The 22,335-nt window shown below is 54.1% G+C and overlaps 3 protein-coding genes across 14 annotated transcripts in view; 1 reads left to right on the top strand and 2 right to left on the bottom strand.

Annotated features, from left to right (window-relative positions):
* Window positions 1-5,444: 5,444 nt before the first annotated feature.
* Window positions 5,445-6,883, bottom strand: CEBPE (CCAAT enhancer binding protein epsilon). Its single transcript, XM_059915637.1, has 2 exons — window positions 6,374-6,883; window positions 5,445-5,780 (listed from the first exon to the last, which is right to left on the bottom strand). Exons 1-2 carry the CDS (start codon window positions 6,881-6,883, stop codon window positions 5,445-5,447), a joined length of 846 nt encoding a protein of 281 aa, XP_059771620.1.
* Window positions 6,884-8,813: 1,930 nt separating this feature from the next.
* On the top strand, window positions 8,814-22,031 carry LOC132359594 (uncharacterized). Of its 11 annotated transcripts, none has more exons than XM_059913878.1 (8): window positions 8,814-8,839; window positions 9,022-9,124; window positions 9,251-9,423; window positions 11,282-11,304; window positions 11,661-11,847; window positions 12,843-12,964; window positions 20,411-20,586; window positions 20,683-22,031. In XM_059913878.1, the coding sequence occupies exons 5-8, from the start codon at window positions 11,666-11,668 to the stop codon at window positions 21,394-21,396; spliced, it is 1,194 nt and encodes a 397-aa protein (XP_059769861.1). In that variant the 5' UTR covers window positions 8,814-8,839; window positions 9,022-9,124; window positions 9,251-9,423; window positions 11,282-11,304; window positions 11,661-11,665; the 3' UTR covers window positions 21,397-22,031. The 11 variants fall into 11 exon arrangements, 10 of the variants coding, with proteins under 10 accessions (XP_059769861.1, XP_059769859.1, XP_059769866.1 ...); XM_059913877.1 differs by having other exon boundaries at window positions 8,831-8,908; XM_059913876.1 differs by having other exon boundaries at window positions 8,823-9,124.
* The window catches only part of SLC7A8 (solute carrier family 7 member 8), a 56,668-nt gene continuing 46,244 nt past the window's right edge, over window positions 11,912-22,335 (bottom strand). For both annotated transcript variants that reach the window (XM_059913871.1, XM_059913872.1), the window contains 5 exons: window positions 21,648-21,751; window positions 17,940-18,036; window positions 16,075-16,224; window positions 14,404-14,581; window positions 11,912-13,954 (listed from right to left, as the gene is read on the bottom strand). In XM_059913871.1, coding sequence (XP_059769854.1) covers window positions 13,797-13,954; window positions 14,404-14,581; window positions 16,075-16,224; window positions 17,940-18,036; window positions 21,648-21,751 — 687 coding nt within the window. In that variant the 3' untranslated portion in view covers window positions 11,912-13,796. The remainder of the gene's footprint in view (window positions 13,955-14,403; window positions 14,582-16,074; window positions 16,225-17,939; window positions 18,037-21,647; window positions 21,752-22,335) is intronic.

Consider the following 22,335-nt stretch of genomic DNA (forward strand, 5'->3'; position numbering starts at 1 on the left):
CTGCTGGGAAGCCCCACTTTCTGCCAGACTGACTCCTACTCACCTTTGAGATATCTGCTTACATGTTACTTCCTCAAAGAGCCTTTCCTGACCCTCACATTTAAATCAGGTTCCCTTATTAGTATCTGTCACAGTCACTCTTTACTTCTGCCCCATAGCACTGCCTGCAATTTAGAATGATCTATTTATTTGTGGTGGTATGTTTGTCCGTCCCCCTCATGAATTTGTAAGCCCCGCAAGGGCAGGAACTGTCCTCCTTGCTTATCCTGTAGCTCCTATAACAAGCAAGGTGCCTGGAGTAGGGGTTATTAAGTATTTTTATAGCAAATGAATGAATGAATGAGTGTGATGAGAAGGCAGGAGGGAGGTGAGGGAGGAGGGAGGGTGAGGATGGAAGATGGAATCGAGGAGGGTAGATGGAGAGTGAGGGGAAAGGATGGTGCTGAGGGCAGTGTGCAAAGGTGAGGCTGGGGATGAAGGGGAGGAGGTGAGAGAGGACCAGGAAGAAGGGGTCCTCACCCTGAGTCTGGTTAAGGCTTCCAGACCCTGAGTGGGCTGCCCTGGAGCTCTGTCTCTTGGCCAGGCTGCTTGCAAGGTTTGAAGGCAGGGCCGGTGGGCGGGGCTAGACTTTATCTTGGGGCGCAGCCCTAACCTCAGATGGTGACAGAGCTGGCGCCAGCAGGGGTTTTGCAAACCGTCCCGATTGCAGCAGGGCCAGCAGTCTCACTCAGGACGGCGGATGGGGCCTGGGCTTATCTCCCGAGTGCAGTCCTAACCTCAGATGGTGACAAAGCGGGAGCTACAGGCGTTTTGCAAACCGTCCCGATTGCAGCAGGGTTGGATGGTCTGGCCAGGGGTGACAGTGCAAGGTGTGGGGAGCAATAGGGTTTTGGACAGTTTGGGGCTTTGGGGTGAAGCTTGGCTTGTGGGGTGGGGGATCCATGCTATGTATGGCTTGCCTCTACCTAGCTCAGATCCATGTTTCTAAAAGGGAAGGGGAGCTTACAGCGCTGTAGGGGGGGTGTCTCCCTAGTCGGAAGCCTTCCTTCTCCCAAGTCTTAGGACCCTTCTGCTGCTCCCTGAAGTCAGAATTGATGGCCAGGTGCAGCCATTTTCCTCTGAAAATACCCATCATTTCCCCACGGGGTAGTCTCAGGGAACTTCTGATGGGCCTTCTCAATGAGCTGCTCATTGATGTTTTTCTGGGGCCAAGCCAGGTCTGCTTATAGCAGCAGCTGACAGAGGCAGCCTGGAGTCCTGTCCGGGTCCGACCCTTCCCACTGGGGTGCAGCCCCGCTGAGTCCTGAGAGGAAAGGTCTGCCTGCTGGGGGTGATGGGAAGTGACTGGCCTGGAGGAGGTGCACAGGCCCTCGGCCAGCCTTGGCTATTGTTGCCTCAGCATCTCCTGTACAGCCCTCTCCATCCCATAGTCCCCTCATGGCTTGGGGCAGGGTAGGGAGTGGAGGTGAAGAGGCCCCTTTCCACCCTCACAGCCCCAACCGGGATCTTGCAACACTGGGATGGGGGCCCTGGGGGCCCAGGCATGTGGCAATCCGTGGGGGTGGGGTGGGGAGGTGTGCACCGAGCAGGGGGAGCGGCTTTCACAAGTCCGAGCTGCCACCGCGGACTGACCTTGGCGGGCTCACCTTGGGCAGCTTCCTCCCTCTTGGCGGTATCTCCAACATCCTACCTTCTCTTCCTCTGCTTCCCTGGGGCCTGAGATCCTGTCTGTCAGCTCAGGACTCTCATGCTGGTCCCCAGTTTTGCCCATGAAGGAAAAGTGGGCCCGAGCTGTGGATCGTAAAGCCAAGGGAACGCAGGTGTGTGCTATTTGGACCTTGATGTGCTGGTTTTCCAAAGTTCTCGTGACCCCGCCCTGGGCCTCGAACCTTCCCCAGGCAGGGGTGAGGCTACCCGCCCTTCCTGGGGGTGCCTTCTTTCTGCAGCCTCCGGACCCCGCGGACCCCGTCGACCCTGCGGCATCTCCACCCGGCGGGGCATGGGCAGCCTGCTCCTTAGGGACGGTCCTCCTCCCGGCAGAGGGAATGAAGACGGTCCTGGAGGGAGGGAGGCGGTGTTCTTGCGTACCCTTCCTCCTGCTTTCCATTTCTCCAGCCTCACCCGGTTTCCTTTCTTTTTTTGGACCGGGACACCTCGGGGCCTTGGCATTTGCTTTCCCCTCTGCTCTCCTTTCCCCCAGTTTGGCACATCTGCCTCCTCCTGGACATTTTTAAGGTTTCCACTTCAATGTCACCTCCTCCGAGAAGCCTTCCTTGACCACCCCAGCTAAAACAACCTCCCTGGGCTTCCCTGGTGGCACAGTGGTTAAGAATCCGCCTGCCAATGCAGGGGACATGGGTTTGAGCCCTGGTCTGGGAAGATCCCACATGCCGAGGAGCAGCTAAGCCCGTGCGCCACAGCTACTGAGCCTGCGCTCTAGAGCCTGTGAGCCACAACTACTGAAGCCCACATGCCACAACTACTGAAGCCTGCGTGCCTAGAGCCCGTGCTCCACAACAAGAGAAGCCACCGCAATGAGAAGCCCGGGCACTGCAACAGAGAGTAACCCCCGCTCGTTGCAACTAGAGAAAGCCCGCATGCAGCAATGAAGACCTAATGCAGCCAAAAATAAATAAATAAAACAAAACAAAGCAAACAAACAAACAAAAAACCACCTCCCTTTCTGCTGGTTTAGTAGGTTTCCCCAAGGGGCATGTTCAGAGCGGGTAATTCATGAATGTATAGAGGTGTGAATGGTCAGGCTTAAGGGACAGCTGCAGAAGTGGTAAGCTCCAGCAGTAGCAGAGAGCCATCACCACCCCCAGGCTGTGAGGGCAGCTGCAGAGACTACCTGTCCTGTCTCTAGGAGTTGGGGGCTAAGCACCTGACTTCCCTCTCCTGCCACCCACAATCTCCTGCCCTGCCTGAACACAATAGGTGGAGGGGTCCTTCAGCCAAGAGTTGGGTTTGGTCACCACAGTGTTCTCAGCACCTTGCAAGGGCTTGACACAGGAAAGATGCTCAACAAACACTTGTTGAATAAGTTACCTTGGCCCCAACCAGTTGAGGTCAGGTTAAAACCTCAGGGTTAAAAGTGTGACTTCCGGCTACCTGTCATTTCCCCGGGATATGATCTGCCACAGAGGATCGAGGTGTGCCTGCCACTTGCCGTCAGGCAGGGACCAGGTGTTCTCTTCTCTTAGCTGAGGCTGTGGCTCTTCTCCAGACCTGGTGCCAGACACCCGCCCTGAGGAGCCCCCGGGTGCTGTGGGCTGGGAGGAGACACGATTCAGAACTGTGGGGAAGAAGCTTGGGGCTGATGCTGAAGCAACCCAGGTCCCGTCACCCAGAACCTTGAAAATAAGTCCAGGGGCAGTGGTCTTGAGCTGCGAGGAGGAAATCCGGAGGTTGAGTCACTTACCGTGCTCTGTACAAACCCCCTTTATGCAACCCATTCCCCTGGGCTGAAAGGAAGGTGTGGGATTCTCCCAGGCATCCACAGAGACAGGTGCCTCTTTCTTCCTAACTCAGGTAGAATAAACCATCTAGCGAGGTTCAGATTTGTCTGCCCAAACCAGACCTGGGGCAGGGGTATCTAGAGCACGGATGTAGGGGAGATGGTGCCTGAGAGACGCAGAGGCAAAGGCAGGAAAGAGACTGAGTCCTGGGTGAGGCAGGCGTGGTGCACCCGGATGTCCTCGATGTGGGAAGGCTCTGACACTGGGGATGTGGAGGTGCGGGGAGAGAGAGAGGAGAGAGAGCGGACCGGGAGGATCCAGACCCAGTCTCTCTCCCTCTCAGAAGGTTATTCCTTGGTGTCTAACACTGCTTTCTCACCAGTGGCCTATAAGTCATTGGTGGCCTAGGAGAGACTCTAACCAGCCCATCTTGTGTCTCATGTCCCTGACTCTGGCCCCGCACTGTTCCATATGCCTCCGAGGAGAGGGTGTGAGGGCGAAGTAGAGATAGGTGCGTGTGTGGAGACAGCAAAGCTCACCTGCGTGAGCTTCCGGAGAATGTCTCTTATTCCCTCGGCTCTCAACTGCTTTATCTATCAAATGTGGCCCACACTATCTTGTTGTCTGAGGGCAAAGCCTACCAGATGATCTCTTGAGGTCTCTTCCAGCCCCTCTTGAGATCTGTGATTTTACAGAGCTAAGTTTGGTTCTGCCTCTAACCCATTGCAAGACTCTGGGTAAGTCCCTTCCCTGTCTGAGACGTCAGTTTCCTCACCTGCAAAATGAGAAGTTTAGATGAGATCTCTGAGGTCCTTTCAGTTCGAGCAAAAGGGGATGATAACAAGTATTTGTGCTCACCGTATGCCAGGCCTTGTTTATCTATGAACGTACAGCATTACTACTCCTCCCGTTTTGCAGATGAGGAAACTGAGGCACAGAGAGAAGAAGTAACTGGCATGAGGTCACACAGCTAGAAAGTAGCAGAGGGAAATTCAAAACTGAGGCTGTCAGGCACTGCCCTCTTATGGCTCTCAGGCTAGAGTTCTATGAAAAAAACTGTTTTCCACATGGGGTTTCACTGCACAGGTGTGTCGTCATCCTCCTCATTACCAATTTTCTCGTATGCGAACAGGTCTCAAGGCCTTTCCCAACTAATTCGTCCCCCAAGCACTCACATTCTTTAGGGAACCGAAGCCCTAGGGAACGAGGGACAAAGGTGGGAGCGGGTGGGTTGGAGGCATGGGGGTCTGTCAGTCTGGCAGACTGAAGTTTGGGAACTGGGGAGAAGGGATTGAGTCCCGGATCAAGAGCTAAGGCACCGTAAATACATCAGAGCCATCTGGAATTTTCCCTTGATCTCCTGGGGCAGGAACTCCCAGACCTATACCTCAAGGTGAGATAGAGCAGGGCTGGGGTCAGCAGGCCCAGGCAGGAGGGACGGGAGGTGCTGAGATCTCCCTGCGAGCCACAGAGCTCTGCTAAGGGAGTGTCCAGAGGCTGCTCCAGGTCCTCTGGGGTGGGGATAGAGTGGGCCGGGTCGAGAGAAGAGCAGAGGGAGAGATACAGGGCCTGGCTGTGCGGTGCACTGTGGGAGAGCTGTGGGCAGCTTGTCTGCTGAATTTCCCGAATGTGGCCTGGAATCAAGAGGTATGCAGGCCTAGCCTCGTGCATTCCCTACCTTTGGAGTCCCCCATCTCTCTCTCTCTCTCTCTCTCTCTCTCTCTCTCTCTCTCTCTCACACACACACACACACACACACACACACACACACACGGGCCCAGTGTACAGCCCCAGCACCGTGCCATAGTGCAGTTTTATTCAGCCACAGAATCATTAGGCTGGGGCCCGCCCTCCTCCTTGTCTTGCCCCCCGCTGCCATTTGTCCACTGTCTTTGTCTCTGACTCGGCCTTTGGGGCCTCTAGGGTGAGGGTCCCCAGGGTCAGGCTGAGCCCCGGGGGCTGGTGCCCACAGTCTGCCAGGCGGGCTCAGCTGCAGCCCCCTACACCCTTGATGAGGTTGGCGGCCTCAGGGATCTGGCGGAAGAGGTTGCGAAGGGTGTCCAGCTCCTGGGTCAGCTGCTCCACGCGGCTGCGCAGACGCTCATTCTCGGCCATGTACTCTAGCACCTTCTGCTGCGTCTCCAGAATGCGCCTCTTGGCCTTGTCCCGGCTCTTGCGCACCGCGATGTTGTTCCGTTCCCGCCGCAGCCGGTACTCCAGGCTGTCTTTGTTCACGGCCTTCTTGCCCTTGTGCGAGGCGCCGGCCGGTGAGGGCGCCTTGAGGAGGGGGCTGCAGGGGGGCGCGGCAGCGGCCAAAGGGGCCTGGAGGGGAAGGTACAGAGGGACAAGAGTGAGGGCTGTGGGGAAGTAGAGCAAAGGTGGGGCAGGAATCCCAGTGGTCAGAGCACACGTGGAGCGTTGGAGGGATGTGGCATTCAGAGCCAGCTCCTGGCCCCCAACAGAACAGCCACTGCCCTGCCAGATGTACAGTGTCCTCTGCTCTGACCCAAACTCCCTTTCACGTCCCCACACTTTCTGAGGACACTTTCCTTCCATCTATCTTGAGTCTCCAGTTCTATCATCAGCAGGCATTTCCTTTTCTAGAAGCAGGAGGTGACACAGAAATGAGAGGAGGGGGCTGGTGGGCAGCAGAGAAGCTGGGGGGGGGGGTGCGTGCTGAGGTCAGGGCAGGTCACCTGGTCACAGGGACTGCGGGACACATTGGTTCCGGTCACACAGTGGGGATCGGCGGGGGAGTGAATTCACAGAGAAGCCAAGAGGGGTTATGACTGGGGGGCGAACACAGAAGGCTTGTGGTGGGTCGATTTCACCGAGCAACACCACACACAGACCCCATCCGCACGGGCCTCCCTCCAGCCCCTGGGTGGCGGGGAGGAGAATTGAGCCACTCTTACCTTGAGGACGCGCAAGGGCTGGCTGGGTGCTGCCAGGGCCGGGGGCAGGTGCACGGCCGTCTGCCCACAGTGTGCCACTTGGTACTGCAGAGGGTTGTAGCCGCTGCGGCTGGCCCCCCGGCTGCCCTCGGGCCCCCGAGGCTCCTCCTTCACAGCCACAGCCCTGGGGTCGTAGCTCCCTGGGGTGCTGTAGATGCCAGGCCCCAAGGCCTTCCTGTCGGGGCCGAAGGTATGTGGAGGGTAGGCGAAGGGCCGCGGGTCAGGCGGCAGGTAGTGGGGGAAGGCAGGGGTTCCAGGGCCCTTAAGGCCTCGGGCCTCAGGCGCCGGCTTCACAGCAAAGAGGTCAGAGAGGAGATGTTCCTCCCCAGACTCGATGTAGGCAGACAGATCGATGGAGGCCTCATGCTCACACATGTCCCCCAGCTCCCCAGGCCCCACTCGGGCCCCTGAGAACTCGAGTGGCTGCTGGCCAGCCCGGGGCTCGCACTCGTAGTAGGTCCCGTGGGACATGGCCGGCCCGCCCCCTCGGCTCCCCGCCCCTGGCCGCCTTGCTCTTGGGGCACCCTTTGGGATGCTCGGCTTGCTGTCTCCCCCTGCCCTAGATCTGCCCTAGATCTGCCCTCTCCGATCTCCGCTGTCACCCACTCCTGTGTGGCTTCTCTCCTCCCTCCTCTGCTGTTTCCTTTTCCTTCCTCTGTAGTCAATGCCTCTTTTCTCTTCCCTTTTTTCCCCCGCTCTCCCTGGGGTGACTCAGGGAGGGGCAGGGCGCACCGCAGAGGGAGGGATGCAGGCTTTAAAGAAATGGGGCCCCTGGCCTATTTAAGCAGTTGGGGGTACTCTGGTCAGGCTCCAAGCCAGGGTTCTGAGATGCCCAGGAGCTGATTCTTCTGGGAATGCCTCCCCCTCCCTGTTGAGTCCAGGGGATTCCAGAATCCTCCTTGAGGGCAACACCTCACTCTGAGTATCCTCCTCCCTCCGACTTCCAAAAAGTCCTGTGCAGAATGAGTGCCCAGTCAGAAGGAACAGAGAAAACCCTCCTCCAGTGCTGACCCCCAGCCTGATCTGAGCTCCTCCCTGGACACGCCTCCCTCCCTCGCAGTCCCCCCCTACAGTGCTGGTCTCCACCTACCCCCGGGGCCACTCAGTTCTTTTTGTAGCCCCACCTCTCCGAGCCACTCTCCTGGGTGCAAGTCAGGCGGTGCTGTTTGAGGGGTTTAGGAAGTAGTGATAAATCTGGGACCAAGCCATACGCTAGGGCTTGTCTCATGGTGCAGAGCAGGCTCTTTTCCCTAGGCTTTTGCACAGGGTCTGTGTAACAGCCCAAGCCCTCGCGAGTTTCCAGCCCAGGCTAGCTCTAGCAGCCTGGCACCATCCCTGACTTCCCAGGCTCAGCTGAGGCACCTGGTCAGGGCTTGGGCCCTGTGCCCCAGACCCTGGCAGCCCCAGGAACTGACAGCTGCATTCCTCCGGTGGCTCCAGCGCCTGGCCTGCACTGCCAGAGCCTCGGGCTGGCGCTCTGCCCCACTTGGGTCCTGAGGGCTCTGCCCGTTTCCTGTGCCGCAGGGCTCAGGCCCTCGCAGCAGCTCAGTTTGCTCTTTTTCCTTCTGCATGGCCGTTCTCTGACCTCTCTTGGGTCCACTTCCTCTTGTGAGGCTTGAGAGGCCTTCTCTTTTGTCATCACCTCTTCCTGGGGCTCTGTTTCAGGGTCTCCAGGAGAAGCCCATGGCTCGCTCTCTGCGCTTTTTCAGACGGGGGCCCCCTCTCCCTTCCCTTTTCTCTTTCCTCTGGGAACTACCCACTCCCTCCTGTCAGAGGTACCGCTGTGGCCCTGCTTTTACCTGTTGCATCTCATCTGCAAAAGGGACTATAGGTACAGTGAGAAGGAAAGGACACATAGAAATGCGTCACTGGCTCTTTTGTCACCAGCAAATGCCGTGAGTGCCCCGTGGAGGCCAGAAGGTTTTGTAAGTCGGGCACAACGAGGGCCAGGCCTCAGTGGTGCAAATGCAGCGGGGCTGTGTACACCACTGGACGCTAAAATAAAGTATGCAGACAGAGACGGGGCTGCCTGCAAATCAGGCAATTACACCTCTATTTAGCATTCTTCCCTCCCCCTTCCCCACCCCCCCAACTCTCTGTGCACAGCTTGAGGTCTTTTCTCTGAAAGCCCTGACCTGGCCTGAGGAGATCTGCTTGCACCCAGGAGACAGATCTCAGGTCCCAGACCGGGAGATTTCTGCCTTCTCTCCATTTCAGAGGACCCTGTGGCAAACAGGTACCAAAGCTGAGCCGCTCCAGTTTGGCAGCAGTGCCTCAGTTAAACACCAGGTGGTAATATTGGCCCAAAATTCAGGACTCGAGGGGGCCACTGTGGTCAGGAATCAGGTGAACCGGCAGAGGGCAGCCTCCCACAGCCCTGGCAAGGGCAAGACGCCCGGAAGGAGGAAGAGGAAACATGGCCGAGATGTGGGTCTTGCAGTGCAGTTACAGGGAGAGTGGGCAGGCGGAGAGGACCAGGGCCAGGCCCTTGTCTCAGTGAGGAGGAATTCTATTCACTCCCTGACGATGAACTAGTGATGATAGTTAAGGCCTTGCATTTTCTGGTGTTATGCTTTTTCAGTCATTGAAACATACCCTTTTCCTTGCAGGCCATTTCCCTGTGAATCAGATAGGAAAGTAAGCAAGATAGACGGTGTACTTATCCTTGCTTTGTAAAGGAGGAAAACGAGGCTGAGAGGACGGCCACCCAAGGTCAGGCAGGGCTGTGGCGCTGACGTGGGGGGGGGAAGGGCAGGGGTCTAGTTCTTAAAACCCCCGGGGAAGAAGGGCTAGGGAAAGGGGGAGCTGTGTGACTCAGAGAGCTTTCTTTGCCCTCAGTCCGGCACCCTGGGGGAGGGGGAGATGCGTCAGGAGCGGGCGAGCCGGCGCTGGAGGAAGCCGGGAGGTGTGCAGATAGGCCAGCAGGAAATGAGAACGCTCGGAGCTCCGCCGTGGAGGAGATAAGTGATCTCGGCCCCTCACCTCCCTGGCCGACGTTGCCGTGTTTCCCAGTAACCGGGGCGCTCTGGACGTCTGGGCGGGGAAGGAGGGGGTGCTGGAGGGGAAGGGGGTAGGGAGGGCAGTGCTAGTCAAGGGCTGGGGGATTCTCGGGTTCTGCGGAGTTGCTCAGGAGCAGATGAAAGCCCCCCCGCCCCACCCTGCGGTCACCTGGTCAGCAGGATCATTTTCTCCCTGCAGCTGCTGTTGCTACCTGTGTGCATTAACTGAAACAAAGCCCCTGTAGTATCTTAATGGCTTTGTAACAGGCCTCAGTTCAAACACCACCTCCTTCACCAAGTCCTTCCAACAGGGAGGCAGCGAGCATGTCCGATAGAACCTGGCTCAGATCTCCCTGTCACCTACCACTCGGTGACCTTGGGCCAGTTACTTAATCTCACTTGTAAAATGGCAGTAGTAATGCCTACTTTGTCGGTTGTTTAATTAAACTTTGAATAAGATAATGTATGGAAAGCAAGTGGTCTCAGCCAGCCAGTCTCCTTCCGGCCCTCTGACTGCCCCCTGCGGGGTTTATCCGTGTCTCCTGAGTGACACACTACCTGCAGCTTTTTCTGAAGCCTCAGTTGGACAGGCATTTTTGCACGTAGGTCCCAGGCACTGCGCAGGCTCTGGGGATCTGGCGGGTCCAGCCCTGCCTGCAGACGCTCGCAGCCCAGCAGAGTGGGCAGTGATCTGTGGTGTGCACACATACGTGCCATGTGCATTCTTATCTTCTTTCCCCCGGAGACTATTTGCTCCTTAAAGGTAGGTCAGATACTTTTTCAGCTAGGGTGACCACATTGCCTGAACTAAAATTAAGGACAGGTGGGTTGACACATATGAATGTTCTTACAGAGACAGTGAAACAAAATATTTGAAGTCTGTGCTGACTCGGAAAATTCAAGAGTAAGTTTGCTATTCCCATAGCGTATAGCAAAATCCTGGATACAATGGTTAGAGAAACATTTATTGTTTGACTACATTAATAAATGAATGCATAAGCAGCTGTGATTTCAGTGACCTCCAAAGGCTCCCAAATTCCCTAAGATCAGAGCGTCTGAAATTCCTCACATTAAAGTGACTGACAGGGTTAAGACAGCATAATGGCCCAGGTTAAAAATAAATGCATGTTGCCTAGGAGGAGACCCACATTTGCCCTTTTGAGCAGGTTGAAAAGATCAGCAAGTGTCACCTTACAAAAGAGAGGGCGCCCCCAGGGACAGGTGTCTCCAGGGACTGAGAGAGGTTGGGGAGGGCTGGACTTGCTGGAATGGGGTGACATGAGGAAGCCTCGGGCAGCCTGGGGAAAGGAAAAGTGTGTGTTGGGGAACTGGGGGATCCCCAAGGGAGATGTGAGGCTTGGAGAAGGGCCTCTTGCACAAGACTGGCCTCTGCCCAGTTTGCTCTCACTCTTCTGGGACAGCCACGGGCTGGGAGATTCAGGAACCCTTTGAAATTAGATTCAGTCTTCTTTTTTCATCCCTCTAAAAGTGCTGAATAGGTTAACTGACTTGCCCAAGGACACACAGCTGTTTGGTGGCTGGGCTGGGTCTCAGAGCCAAGTGTCTGTGCCCCTGTGAATGGCAAGCCTCCAGCCTCAGTCTAGAACGCCAGCCACAAAACAGGCGTGTTGGGGCCAGGCTGGGACTGGGAGTGGAGGCATCTTGCCTGCCAGTGTCCTCACAGTGTTCCAGATGGTGAAGGGTGATGTCTTAACGCACCCCTCACCCCCCCTGCCCCCGGCCCTGCCTCCTCCCCACGTCTGTCAGCAGTGCTGGCTCTGTAATGATGCTGTCTCAGGACAGGCAGCCGGGAGGGCTGCCCACAAAGGAGGGACTCCAAGCAAGGACTAATCCTGTCAACTTCCTCCAGCGATTAACCCAGAGCGCCAGGAGGTACTTGTCCTTACCTTGACTGCTTCCTCCTCTTTCCTGATCCCTCAGCCCTCCTAGTCTTCCACTCGGACAGCTGAGTGGACCCCACCTCACCTCCCAGTCCCTCCCATCAAGCCCCTGGCATCCAGCTGGGTGCTCTCCTAACTTCCTACCCACCCCCCCCGCCCCCGACTGGGGTCTCTCCACAGGCTCAGCCTGTCCCTTCCTGATGCCTTCGCCTCTCTCCACTCAGCTTGGTGCTGTCTCTCTGTTGCCCATGTTCGCACCCTGGGTAGGGATGAGTTTCTTCTTCCCAGATAGTTTGCAGGCTCTCAGCATAATACATAGGCAGGAACTTAACACTCGTGACTTCACAGAGGCAATGAGAAAGTTTTCGGTTCAAAACGAGAGGGAGCTGTTAAAACGCGCTGGCACTGGGCCCTGGGACAGCTCGAAGCAATGGAGCACGAGGGCTTTCAGGAATGCCATCCTGGAAGGAACCTGGCAACCAAAGACCTCCCTCCTTACAGAAACAGGAAGTGCCTGGCGACTCTGCCTCGGAAGGTCATTGAATTATCAACACCACCGACTTCATTTCCATTTAAAATTTTATTACATCCACAGGGAAAAAAAAAAAAAAAACCCTCACAAAACAAAACACAACTAAAACCTAAACCAACTCAAAGACAAAAGATTATTATCCAGGTATAACTAAAACCCTCCCCGAAAAAAGAAAAAACAAAACCTTAAAAATCCAAAAGAAATAAAAATGCCAGCTTCAAAAATATTTATCCAAAAAAGTAAGGCATCCACTTTACAAAAAACAATAATCGAAGGAGGTTGGAGGAATGAGAAGAGGGAACAAGAGGATGGTCCCCTGACCCTCCAGGGGCCAGCCCCAGTCTGCCTCGAGTCCACTCTGAAGGGACCACGACTCAGACCAAACCTGCATCTTACCAATGCAGGCTCAAGCAGGCCGGGTGGGAAGCTGGGAGACCCAAGTAGGCCAGGAGGACTCCCCAGGTTTTCCAGTTTCAGCAGACAGGATGGGGAGTTGGGGGAAGAGGGGGACTCCTGCTTGGGATAAAAGGATCCTGGTCCTTAGCACAACAGGTGTGGCTAGGAGGCTGCAAGGGCGCAGGGCAAACACCAGCACCTTCTTTGGAGCACAGGGAATGGCAGCCTCTGCCTGCAGGACAGGATGGCCACAAGTCTGCAAACCACAGAGAACGGGCTTTTCCGAGAGCCTCCAAAGTGGGTACCTTCTGCCACTGTCCTCTCATCCTGTCCTGGAGGCTGTCCAGACAGGACAGTGGTGTGAGCAGAAAGGAGGGAGGGGTTATCTGAGTTGGGGGAGGAACTGGCCTTCAGAATACACTTTCTCCTCAAACAGTCTCCGAGGTGATGGGATGGGTACCTCTGGGGAGATGGGAAACAGCCCTCCCTCCCTGGAAGGCTTTTCATGCCAGGTCTGACTGGAGGGCTGGAAATAAAGGAGTATTTTTAGGTCCAGTTCTTGGATGGGAGGTGACTTAAGGCTGATTTGGCTCGACTTGCAGGCATGAAGGGCTTGGGGAGACTTCACACCCCAGGAGCCAAAGTCTGGAGAGGAGGAGAAGGGCAAGACGGGGGTGCCGGCAGTGCTGGCTGCCTGGGGCTGCGTTGGAGCATGACCGCAGAGGTAACAGGGTGGCGGGCTCCTTCCCATGGGGGTGGGAGGGAGCAAGAGAGGAGCTGCTTTGTCATTAGCAGAGAAACGTCCGCTACATTGGAAATAAGCAGCTTTCTGGCTTCAGGGAGCTTTGGCACTGAGTTGGGGGGAGGAGGCAGGGGCAAGGCTGGGTTTCTACAATCTGAGCCTTTCCCAATCTGTTCCACAGGCCCGGCCGGGGTTAGGGGAGGGGGCAGTCCTCCTGCCCATTGGTCCTTAGGTCAGTGGGGAGATGCTGTCCTGACAGGAACCTCACTCTGCACAGAAGGCCTAGGCTGGGGTGGCGGGGGGGGTGGTGGTGGGAGGATGGGGAGGGGTGGGGCAGAGGGAAGCATCACCTCTGATGTCTTCGGTCGCTGGTGAAGGGAGGGGGATTTGGGTCTCTTCAGCTGACCTTTAATGGTGACAGATTTGCTCGAGTCTGTCCCCAAGTGACTCACTGTTGCTGCCACTTCTCTTGGAGCTGAGGCCTCCCTCGGGCTCAGGAATGGGGAGGGAAGGCAGTCCTGAACTCAGGTTCCTGAGGAGGCGACTAAGGGTGTGGGCCCAGGAGGGAGGGCCGTGTAGGGCACCCCTGGAAGCTCCACTGCTTTAGACACAGGCCTTGGGGGTGAGAGGAGGCTGGATCTTTGGGTACAAATGTCAGTATCTGTGTCTGTAGTTTCTCACCACCCACACCCAGGTCCTGCCCCTGCTTGACAGAGGCAGAGGGGTGTGTGTGTGTTTGGGGGACCCAGGCAGGGAAGGAGGGCAGAGAGGGGGATGAAGGCGGAGGGAAGCAGCTGAGATGGGAGGGCGGTCCTCAGGGCTCCTCTGCAGCCTTGTCCTTGGGGGCAGCGGGCTGGTAGATGGGCTGCCGCCACTGCTCCACATCCTCATTTAGCTCCTCTGTCCCTGAGTCCTCCTCCACCTTGGGGTACACAACCATACACATCTTCTGGCTCACCAGGGTCAGCACCTCTGCAGGAGGAGGCCACACAGAAACCAGATCAGTGCTGAGCATCCCACCAACCTGGCCAACCAGACCGGGGCCCTTCCCAGCTCTCCAGGAGACGGCCACCTCACCCACCTCCTCCGTCTCTGGGCAGCCTGTTTGCTGGCCGCTCCTTCTCATCAAGGCTCCATGCCCACTGACCACCAATTCTAGGGTGTCCACTGGTCTCCACCCAGCCCAGGGCGGCTGCTATAGGATGGTCACTCTGGCAGGCCTAAGGTCTGTGCAGAAATATCCGCTGTTCTCCTCTCCTCAGAGGTCTCTGGGGAGGCACCTGCCCTTTCCTGTCCCGACCCTTTCTCCAGTGCTCTATGGCCCAGCCTCCTGATCCTGGTGGGGTTCCCCAGCCAGACTGCTGACCACTCTATTCCAGACCAGGGGGCCCTCTAGCCACTCAGAATCTTCAACAACTTACCAATGAACTTATTGAAACACCTGGGCTTGTGCTGCCAGTAAACACCCAGGAAATAGACAGGCACCCCTGTCAGCATGATGGCCAGGCCGGTGCCACACACCACGGGCTCCGACCACAGGCTGAAGACCAGCAGGAAGGCCCAGAACAGCAAGTAGATGATGGGGAACAGCAGGTTGACCTGTGGATCAGAGGCACCGTTACCTGTACGGATCCTATGGCCCCCAGCATCAGGGCACCTTCCCCCTTCTTCACCCACAGGGAAGCGCTTTGAGGGCAAAGCTGGGTTTCACTCAGCTCTGTGGCTCCCACACCCTGAGCCCTGATGGGGCAAGTGCTGTGTCAACAGACGTTGGCGAACGTGGGCAGTGGGACAGTTAGAGGAGTGGGGGGCCTAGGGAGGGGACAATCCTCATTGTCCTCCAAGGTGGGATCAAACAAGGCCTCATCATCCAGCTGTGTGCCTGTAGCAGCCAGAGGAGCCCATGTAGGTTGATGACCTTGCTGGCACATTGATATATGTTTGCTGAGGTCCTCGGGAGAAGGAGAGCAGGAGAAATGAATGAGGGGCAAGAAGGAGATGACCTGTCAGTCAGGCTCCCCTCCCCCAGCTGGCAGGATGTGGCAAATGTCCCTCCCTCTCACCAGGGACAGTCCCAATTTGTTTCAAGCAGTTTCTGCCAAGACGAGAGAAATCAGGAATCCTAGTGTGGCATAAGGCAGTCCGGGGCCTTATTTACTTCAGGAAGAAGCAAACTCTGTGGGCTCCACCCGCTCTTCTGACCGCAGGTGGGAGTCCCCTGTAGAGTCTTCAAGACTCTAGACTCAGCTGCCTTTCTCCTCTCCTCTTAGAGGGATGCGTGTGGTAGGGAGATGGGGTTATTCTACTTCCTATTCTCTCTAGCAGGCTTTCTAAGAGTGGTAGGAAAGTGGCAGAGAGATTTCGAGAGCCCTCGATTCCTCAGCTGGCAGAATCTTCTAGAAGCATCTAGTCTGTGTTTCCAGAATAGGATTGTTCAGATAGCTCAGGGATATACCCTAGTCTTCTAATTTGCAGGAGAACCCATAGCACTCTGGCATATGTTGTTCTGAGCACTCCCATCTGTTCCTATCACAAATTTATTCCTTGTACAATCGAGAGGTTCACCAGGCACCCTACTACGTGCAGGGCCATAGTACTTTAAAAAGGGAGGATCACGGAAGGCTGGAGTGGACTGGGAAGCTTCAAGGAAGAGAGGTCCTTGAGTGTGGAAAATGGTTAAAATTTGGAGAGGCAGATGGGAGAAGGAAACTCATTCCGGGATGAGATGGAGAGATTGCACGAGTGAACCCAGCTACCTGGAGGGACGAGTAGGAGACTGGTCAGGTTAGAAGGTCGAGGAAAAATCAGCTGACTTTTTAAAGACTAAGAGCCATAGGAAACAAAGGAATGACAGGATGGAAGTATCACTTCATCTAACCTATTCCTCCAGCTGCAGTTTGCTCTGGTCCTGTCCCCAGTGGAGAATGGAAATGGCTGTCCCATTCACACATGGCCTTTGCTTCCCAGAGGGTTTCCCACACTCATGGAGATGATGAGCTGCGGTCAGCAGCGAGGACAAGGTGGTGTAAAAATCTGAGCTCAGCTAGAACCAGTGGACGAGGGGGAGGGGCCCCAAAGGGAGGTTCTCGCACCTTGATGGGGCGGGGGATGTCTGGCTTCTTCCACCGAAGAACTATCTGTCCAGCAATTGTGACGCCGTAGAAGAAGTAGTTGATGAAGCCCACATAGTTGATGAGTGTGTACATGTCGCTGGTGACAAGCATCAGCAGGGTGGAGATGCACTGGGGGGGAGTGGGAGAAGCTCATCGGTGATCAGAAAGGCATTAGGAGACTGGTCGGGGCTGTTCCCCTGCCTCTAGGCACACGATGCCATTTTATAGCGGATCTCTCAAAATGGAGACTTTACAACCTCTCCTAGAAACCCAGGTCATTGCTAACACCTTCATCACCAGGAAGTTCTTTCTCACCACATGGGTGGTAATCAAAACACTTAACCACAGATACAGCAGGTACGGCATGGGCAGTAACCAATCAGAACAGATACTGGCTGTAAACAACTGGCCTGGCCACACTGGTGGCAGCCGGCTCTGTGCCACCCTGGTCTCATTTATATTTCTTCCTTGGTTGAAGCTCAAGCTAAGTTTGTTTTTTTTAATCCCTTAGGGAAGGTTGTTAACTGCAGATTAAGGCTTTATTCTTGCCCTCGTCCTCTTTTCCTGGTTGAGTCATCTAATTTATTTTTCTTCCTTCCTTTTCTTTTTTTTTTTTTTAAATCATAAACAGTTATATAGCACTTCTTAAGTGTCAGGTTCTTTCTTTAGCATTCTACAAATATTAACTCATGTAACCCTCATAACATCCCTGTGACATTTTCTTGATAGAATTCACTCTCTAACTTCAAAATCATCTCAGTGGCTCTCTCGGAACCATGTTCTTTCCCTCTGCTAATTTGTTTCAGGCCAACAGAAGGCTCGGTTCTCCTGTAAGATCTGATGGTGGAAATAATCGGGAAGATTTTAAGGGATGAAAAAGCCAGATTCTTACTGTACTTCCCTTGCAGTCATAGGCCTGCAACATTGGCTTAAACTGAAAAAAAGTTTGTGGCTCACTGGGAGCATTGAGTCTTCTCCAGTTGCCTTTCACCACTAACCAACCAGGATGACCTTCTTCCTATTTCTGAACATTCTGAAATTCCCCATAATGTTGTACTGTGAATGCCCTTCACTCCTGAGAGCTCTACTACCCTGGTCTAACTGCTTCTCTGGTGAACCAAAGTCATTTTTGATATTTTAGTCAGGATCCAGAAAGAAAAAAAAATAACCCCAAAGACTCATCAGGAACAAGTCTTTGCTCCTTCTGTTTGCTCTCTCTAAATACTTCTACTCCGGGGTAATTCCACCTCCATTTACCACCATTTACCATTTACCCCTCCCATCCCGAGTTTCCCTTTCTGCATTTTCAGTTTACCAGTTTACCAGTCTTCCCTTATGATTTTTCTTATTCGGTGTACCCTGAGACCAAATTTGTTTCAGTGATGTCTCCCAAGAGACTGGCAGAGCCTCCTGGAGCAGGAAGGTTGATGGGGAGGGGTGGGAGTGTGCAGTGATCAGCCAGGAGCAGAGGCCCAAAGCTGCTACCCTGGGGGTAACAGGTGCAGGGGGAGCCAAGAAAGAAGTTTCTTTGTGAGGTTGTAGAATCTTGAAGCAGCCACTTCAGTCTGACCCAAAAGTATGGGAGAATGGAATGAGCCAGCCTGGGAACCTTAAGGTATTTCAGGAGAATGAACCTTAAGGTATTTCAGGACTCAGGGTCTTTCCTTGCTATATCTCTTGATGTTAATCAGGCCCATGTATACCATTTGCCAGATTACTTAAGGCCCAGAGAAACCTAGGAGCACAAGGGTGACAGGGGCGTGTGTGGGAACTGTAAACTCCCAGCTCAAAGCAGCACAAAGAGGGAGGGTGTGTGTAGGGCTGGCAGAGGGAGGGAACCTTACTGTGAAAAGCAAGGCTGGGATTGGGGTGCAGCGCTTCACGTGGATCATGGCCAACACACTGGGAAGGTGGCCCTCCCTGGCTCCAGCAAAGAACAGCCTGGCAGAGAGAAAAGCAGGTCAGCCTGCGATGGCCCATGGACCATCCAAAGATGCTTCCTCCCTAGTCCGGCTCCCTCATCCATGCCCACCTCTGCCCACACAGGAGCATCCCCCCTCCAGCCAGGTACCTGCCTTCTCGTGCACACCTTCCAGCCCACTAGTCAAATGACCCACGTTCACAAGGCAGGTGCAGGCAAACCAGAGGCAGTCAGTGGATAAGTGGATGGATTCTGGAGTGTGGAGACCCTGAGTGTGGTCTGGGTGGCTTGGGGTTACTGATGACTGTGCTGTCACTCTGTGGGTCTCTCACAAAACCTGGAGCGCTGTAGGAGTAGCCTCTCTCCTTTGCCTAAAGCCTTAATCCCTTTAAAAATGTGCCTCCTTCCTCCTCAAGGGATATAGGTTCTTTGAGACATGGGGACTAAACTGTACGTGGAAAGCCTTAAAAACATGCCTATCCTACTCAGGAAGTAGCTGCCTTTGTGGGGTGGGGAATGGGTGGTAGACCAGGAAGGGACACGTGAGAACTTGGGGGATATGTGGAAATGTTCTATATCTTGTTTTGAGTGGTAGTTACATGGTTGTCTACAATTGTCAAAACTCATCAACCTGAACACTTACGATCTGTGTATTTTATTGTATGTAAATTACACCTGAACATTTATATCCGTAAGCTACTTATTCTATTCTCCCCAAAAATCCTGAAGAAATGAATAGAGTTAGTGAAAGGTGTACATACAAAGATATTGTGATGATAAAAAAGATTGGAAATACCCTAAATGACATAAAGTAGATGATTACATAAATTATGGTATACCTATAAAATGGAATATTATGCAGACATAATGTTTTTGAAAAAAAAGATTGATTGTGTGAGAATATGCTCACAATATAACATTAAATGAAAAAAGCAAGATAGAAAACTGTACGATTCCATACAGTATGATTCCTATTAACTAAGATATTATTTACAGACATGTAAAAACATTAAAATATCAACCAATTACCTCTGGGTGGTAGAATTATTAGTAACTTAAATTTTCTTTCTTAGATTTTATAAATTAAAAAAATTTTAAAATAGACAGGAAACTTATAATTAGAATAAATTTTTTTTTTTTTTTTTGGCTGCACCACGTGGCAGCTTGTAGGATCTTAGTTCCCCAACCAGGGATCGAACCCGGGCCCTCAGCAGTGAAAAGCAGGGAGTCCTAACCACTGGACTGCCAGGGAATTCCCCCAAAATTATTTTTTAAGTTAAAAAAATTAAAATTTTATTTTGAGATAATCATAGATTCACATGCAGTTGTAAGAAACAATGCAGAGCGACCCTATGTATCCTTCACCCAGTTCTCCCATTGGTAACATATTGCAAAACTATACTACAGTATCACGACCAGGATACTGATGTTTACAAATTATTTTTAAAAAGAGAAATTTTAACATAAAGAGCAGCCTTCTTCTTCTTTCCTCTCCCAAGAAAAAAAGAGAATACTGTAAGCTGTTAGGAAATTAGGCCACTTTTCATTGGAAATTAGGCCACTTTTCCTTTTTTTCTAGGATTTTGTAGGGAAAGGAGCACCTAAGCATTGAGAGGAAGGGGATGGTCACAGACAGAAAGGAACAGAATCAGCACACTGGGTGGTCTGAGGGAACTGTCACTTTGTGATTTGTGTATGGGGGAGAGTGGAGCCAACAGCTGTGCCTCCTCAGAAGCATGGGAGTCGATTATGGTCCCAAGTACCCATATGTACACCACCAGTTGCCATCATCAACTACCTCGTCCTGTGTCACTAGTTTCATGCAGCCACATGACATTGCCCCTCTGCAGTGCAGCCTCATGCACCCAGTGGAGCCCCAGGTGCTCTGTGGGCCTCACCATGCACATAGCCAGGGTCCCAAGTTCACATCCCTCCTCCACATGCAGCCAGGACCAAGTGGAGTTGGCAGGTCCAACAGTATTAGCAAGTCAAGTTCACAAGAGACAATCCTTGCCCAGCTAGCCGACCACAGAGGAGACATGACATTAAGCATGACACACACGCACACACTACTCAGGAAGGATCATCCTCTCCATACCCCCAACCACAAAAGAGTAAGAGAGAGAAGGAGGGAAGGAGGCAGGAAGGGAGGAAGGGAGGAAGAGAGGAAGGAAAGAGGGAGGGATGGAGGGAGGGTGGGAGGGAGGAAGGGAGGGAGGGAGGGAGGAAGGAAGGAAGGAAGGAGGGAAGGAGGGAGCAAGGAAGGAAGGATGGAAGGAACTGGAAAGATGAGTTGAGGAGGCCTGCCGGGTGAGCTGTGCCTCTGAATCCGAGGCCGAGCGCACCGGGCCGCTGCCTCTCGCATGCACACATAGCTGGACCACATGCACGCAGACCGCTGCTCGGCCTACCCGAGGGACAAACCCCACTCTAAAGCGACTGGAGCCAGTCACTCTCCTTCAATAGATCCCAGAGAGCCTCATGGGTCACTGCTCTTCCACCGCTTGCCCTCGGCTGGGGCCTCCAGGTGGTCACTGCTCCTGTGTAACACGCACACGAGGTTGCCGTGGGTGAGTGTCGGAGGGTCCTGGGGTACGGGGGATGCCCACACTCCCTCTTTCTTGCCCTGGGTCCTGAAAACATGACACTCCCTTGTCATTTCACAGGAACTCCTCCCTGACGTGACGTTGGCTTTGGAAGCAGCTGAATTCAGGGGCTCACTGCTTTTGCTGTATCTTTCGAGTAGGACTGTGCCCTTGGAGGAGGGGGGCTTTCTAAGAACGCTGGGAGGACCCTTTGGACTACATCAATGGAAATCATCCAGCATCTGCCAGCCTCAACTGCCCATTCTGGAGACAGCAAAAAGGGACATTAAGAAGGGGGCAGACGTCCGGATGTGTGCAGGCAGGGGCTGGGGACGCCTGGGCCCATTCATGCTTCGGGCTTTCCTGAGTGTTTGGGGTAGGGGACGTGGCTTTGGACAAATGCTTTCCTTCCGTTCTTCCCCACCCATCTCACTTCACACCCCTACCCGTTCTTCCCCACCCATCTCACTTCACACCCCTACCCGCGTCTCATGGGTGGCCACACAGGGCCTCCTACGGCCACCTGTCAGCTTAACAGGGAGGAGCCTGCCCCCTCAGGGCGCTCAGATGAGCCCATTCCATCTGCAATCCGGGCCCAGAACTTTCATGAGAGGCCAGCCAGAGGCCCCAGGCACGGGTCCCTCCTGGTCCCTTTCAGAGTGGGGTTCCTTTCCAGCTAGCACAGCCTGCTTCCAGGCAAGCGGGAAAGGGGCTCTGAGGCTGCAGGCAAGGCACAGTTCTGTCGCCAAGCACACAGCCTGGGGACTCCTCAGCCCTCTGCTCCTCTGGACGTGAGGTGGGATGGCGCTTCCTGCCACCGCAGCTAAAGCCACACACGTCGTGCGTCACCACACGAGCAGCACAGGCTCCTCCGTGTCCACACAGACACACGCACACGCCCTCGTGTGAGCAATCACCCCCTGCAAGGTCACCACCCAGCTGCCCATACAGACCCCCGCTGACGGAGACAAGCCCCCCACATATACACAGAGCAATATGCACAGCAGAGTGGCCTCTGGCCCAGGAAGGGCCTGGACGGCACTCACCGGGAGGAGGTGAAGAGGGACCCATTGACTCCTCCAAATGTGGACAGGGCGACGGAAATGGGCATGATCCAGGCCATGACCCCTAGGAGCTTCTCTCCAAAAGTCTGGGAGAGAAAACAAGGAGTGAGCATAAAAGGAGAGGTCACAGCCTCCCACCTGTGTGTCACTGCTGGGAATGTTCCCTCCCACACCCACCCCTGCTGAGTCTCTCTGGCTAAAGTCCTTGAGAGGAGGGACCACAGCTTCCCTGCCCCAGCCCCTCCTGCACCCCTACTTCCCTTGGTGATGACTACACACTGGGGATTCAGTAATGTTTGGGACTGATTAACTAATGAATGAGACTGTGTATGGTGGTGATAATAACAATAAACAACTAACATTTGCTATCCTTGTTTTATGGATAATGAAATTGAGGCACAAAGCAATTAAATAGTTTGCCTAAGATCACACACCCAGGAAGTGGAGGGCCAGGACCGGAAACCAGCTGTGTGAGTCCAGGCCTCGCGTACATTATGCTAGAGCGACTCAGGCTGGGTTTCAAATCTTAGCCCAACATTTAGGAGCTGTGAGACCTTGAGCAAAGTTCTTAATCTTTGAGCCTCAGTTTTCCCATCTGTAAAATAGAGATAAATCCTAATTCATAGAAACAGAAGATATTGTGGGGGCGGGGGGGGAAGTGATAAGAACA

Source organism: Balaenoptera ricei, chromosome 2 (genome assembly GCF_028023285.1).
Source record: "Balaenoptera ricei isolate mBalRic1 chromosome 2, mBalRic1.hap2, whole genome shotgun sequence".
In the NCBI taxonomy this organism is placed as follows: domain Eukaryota; kingdom Metazoa; phylum Chordata; class Mammalia; order Artiodactyla; family Balaenopteridae; genus Balaenoptera; species Balaenoptera ricei.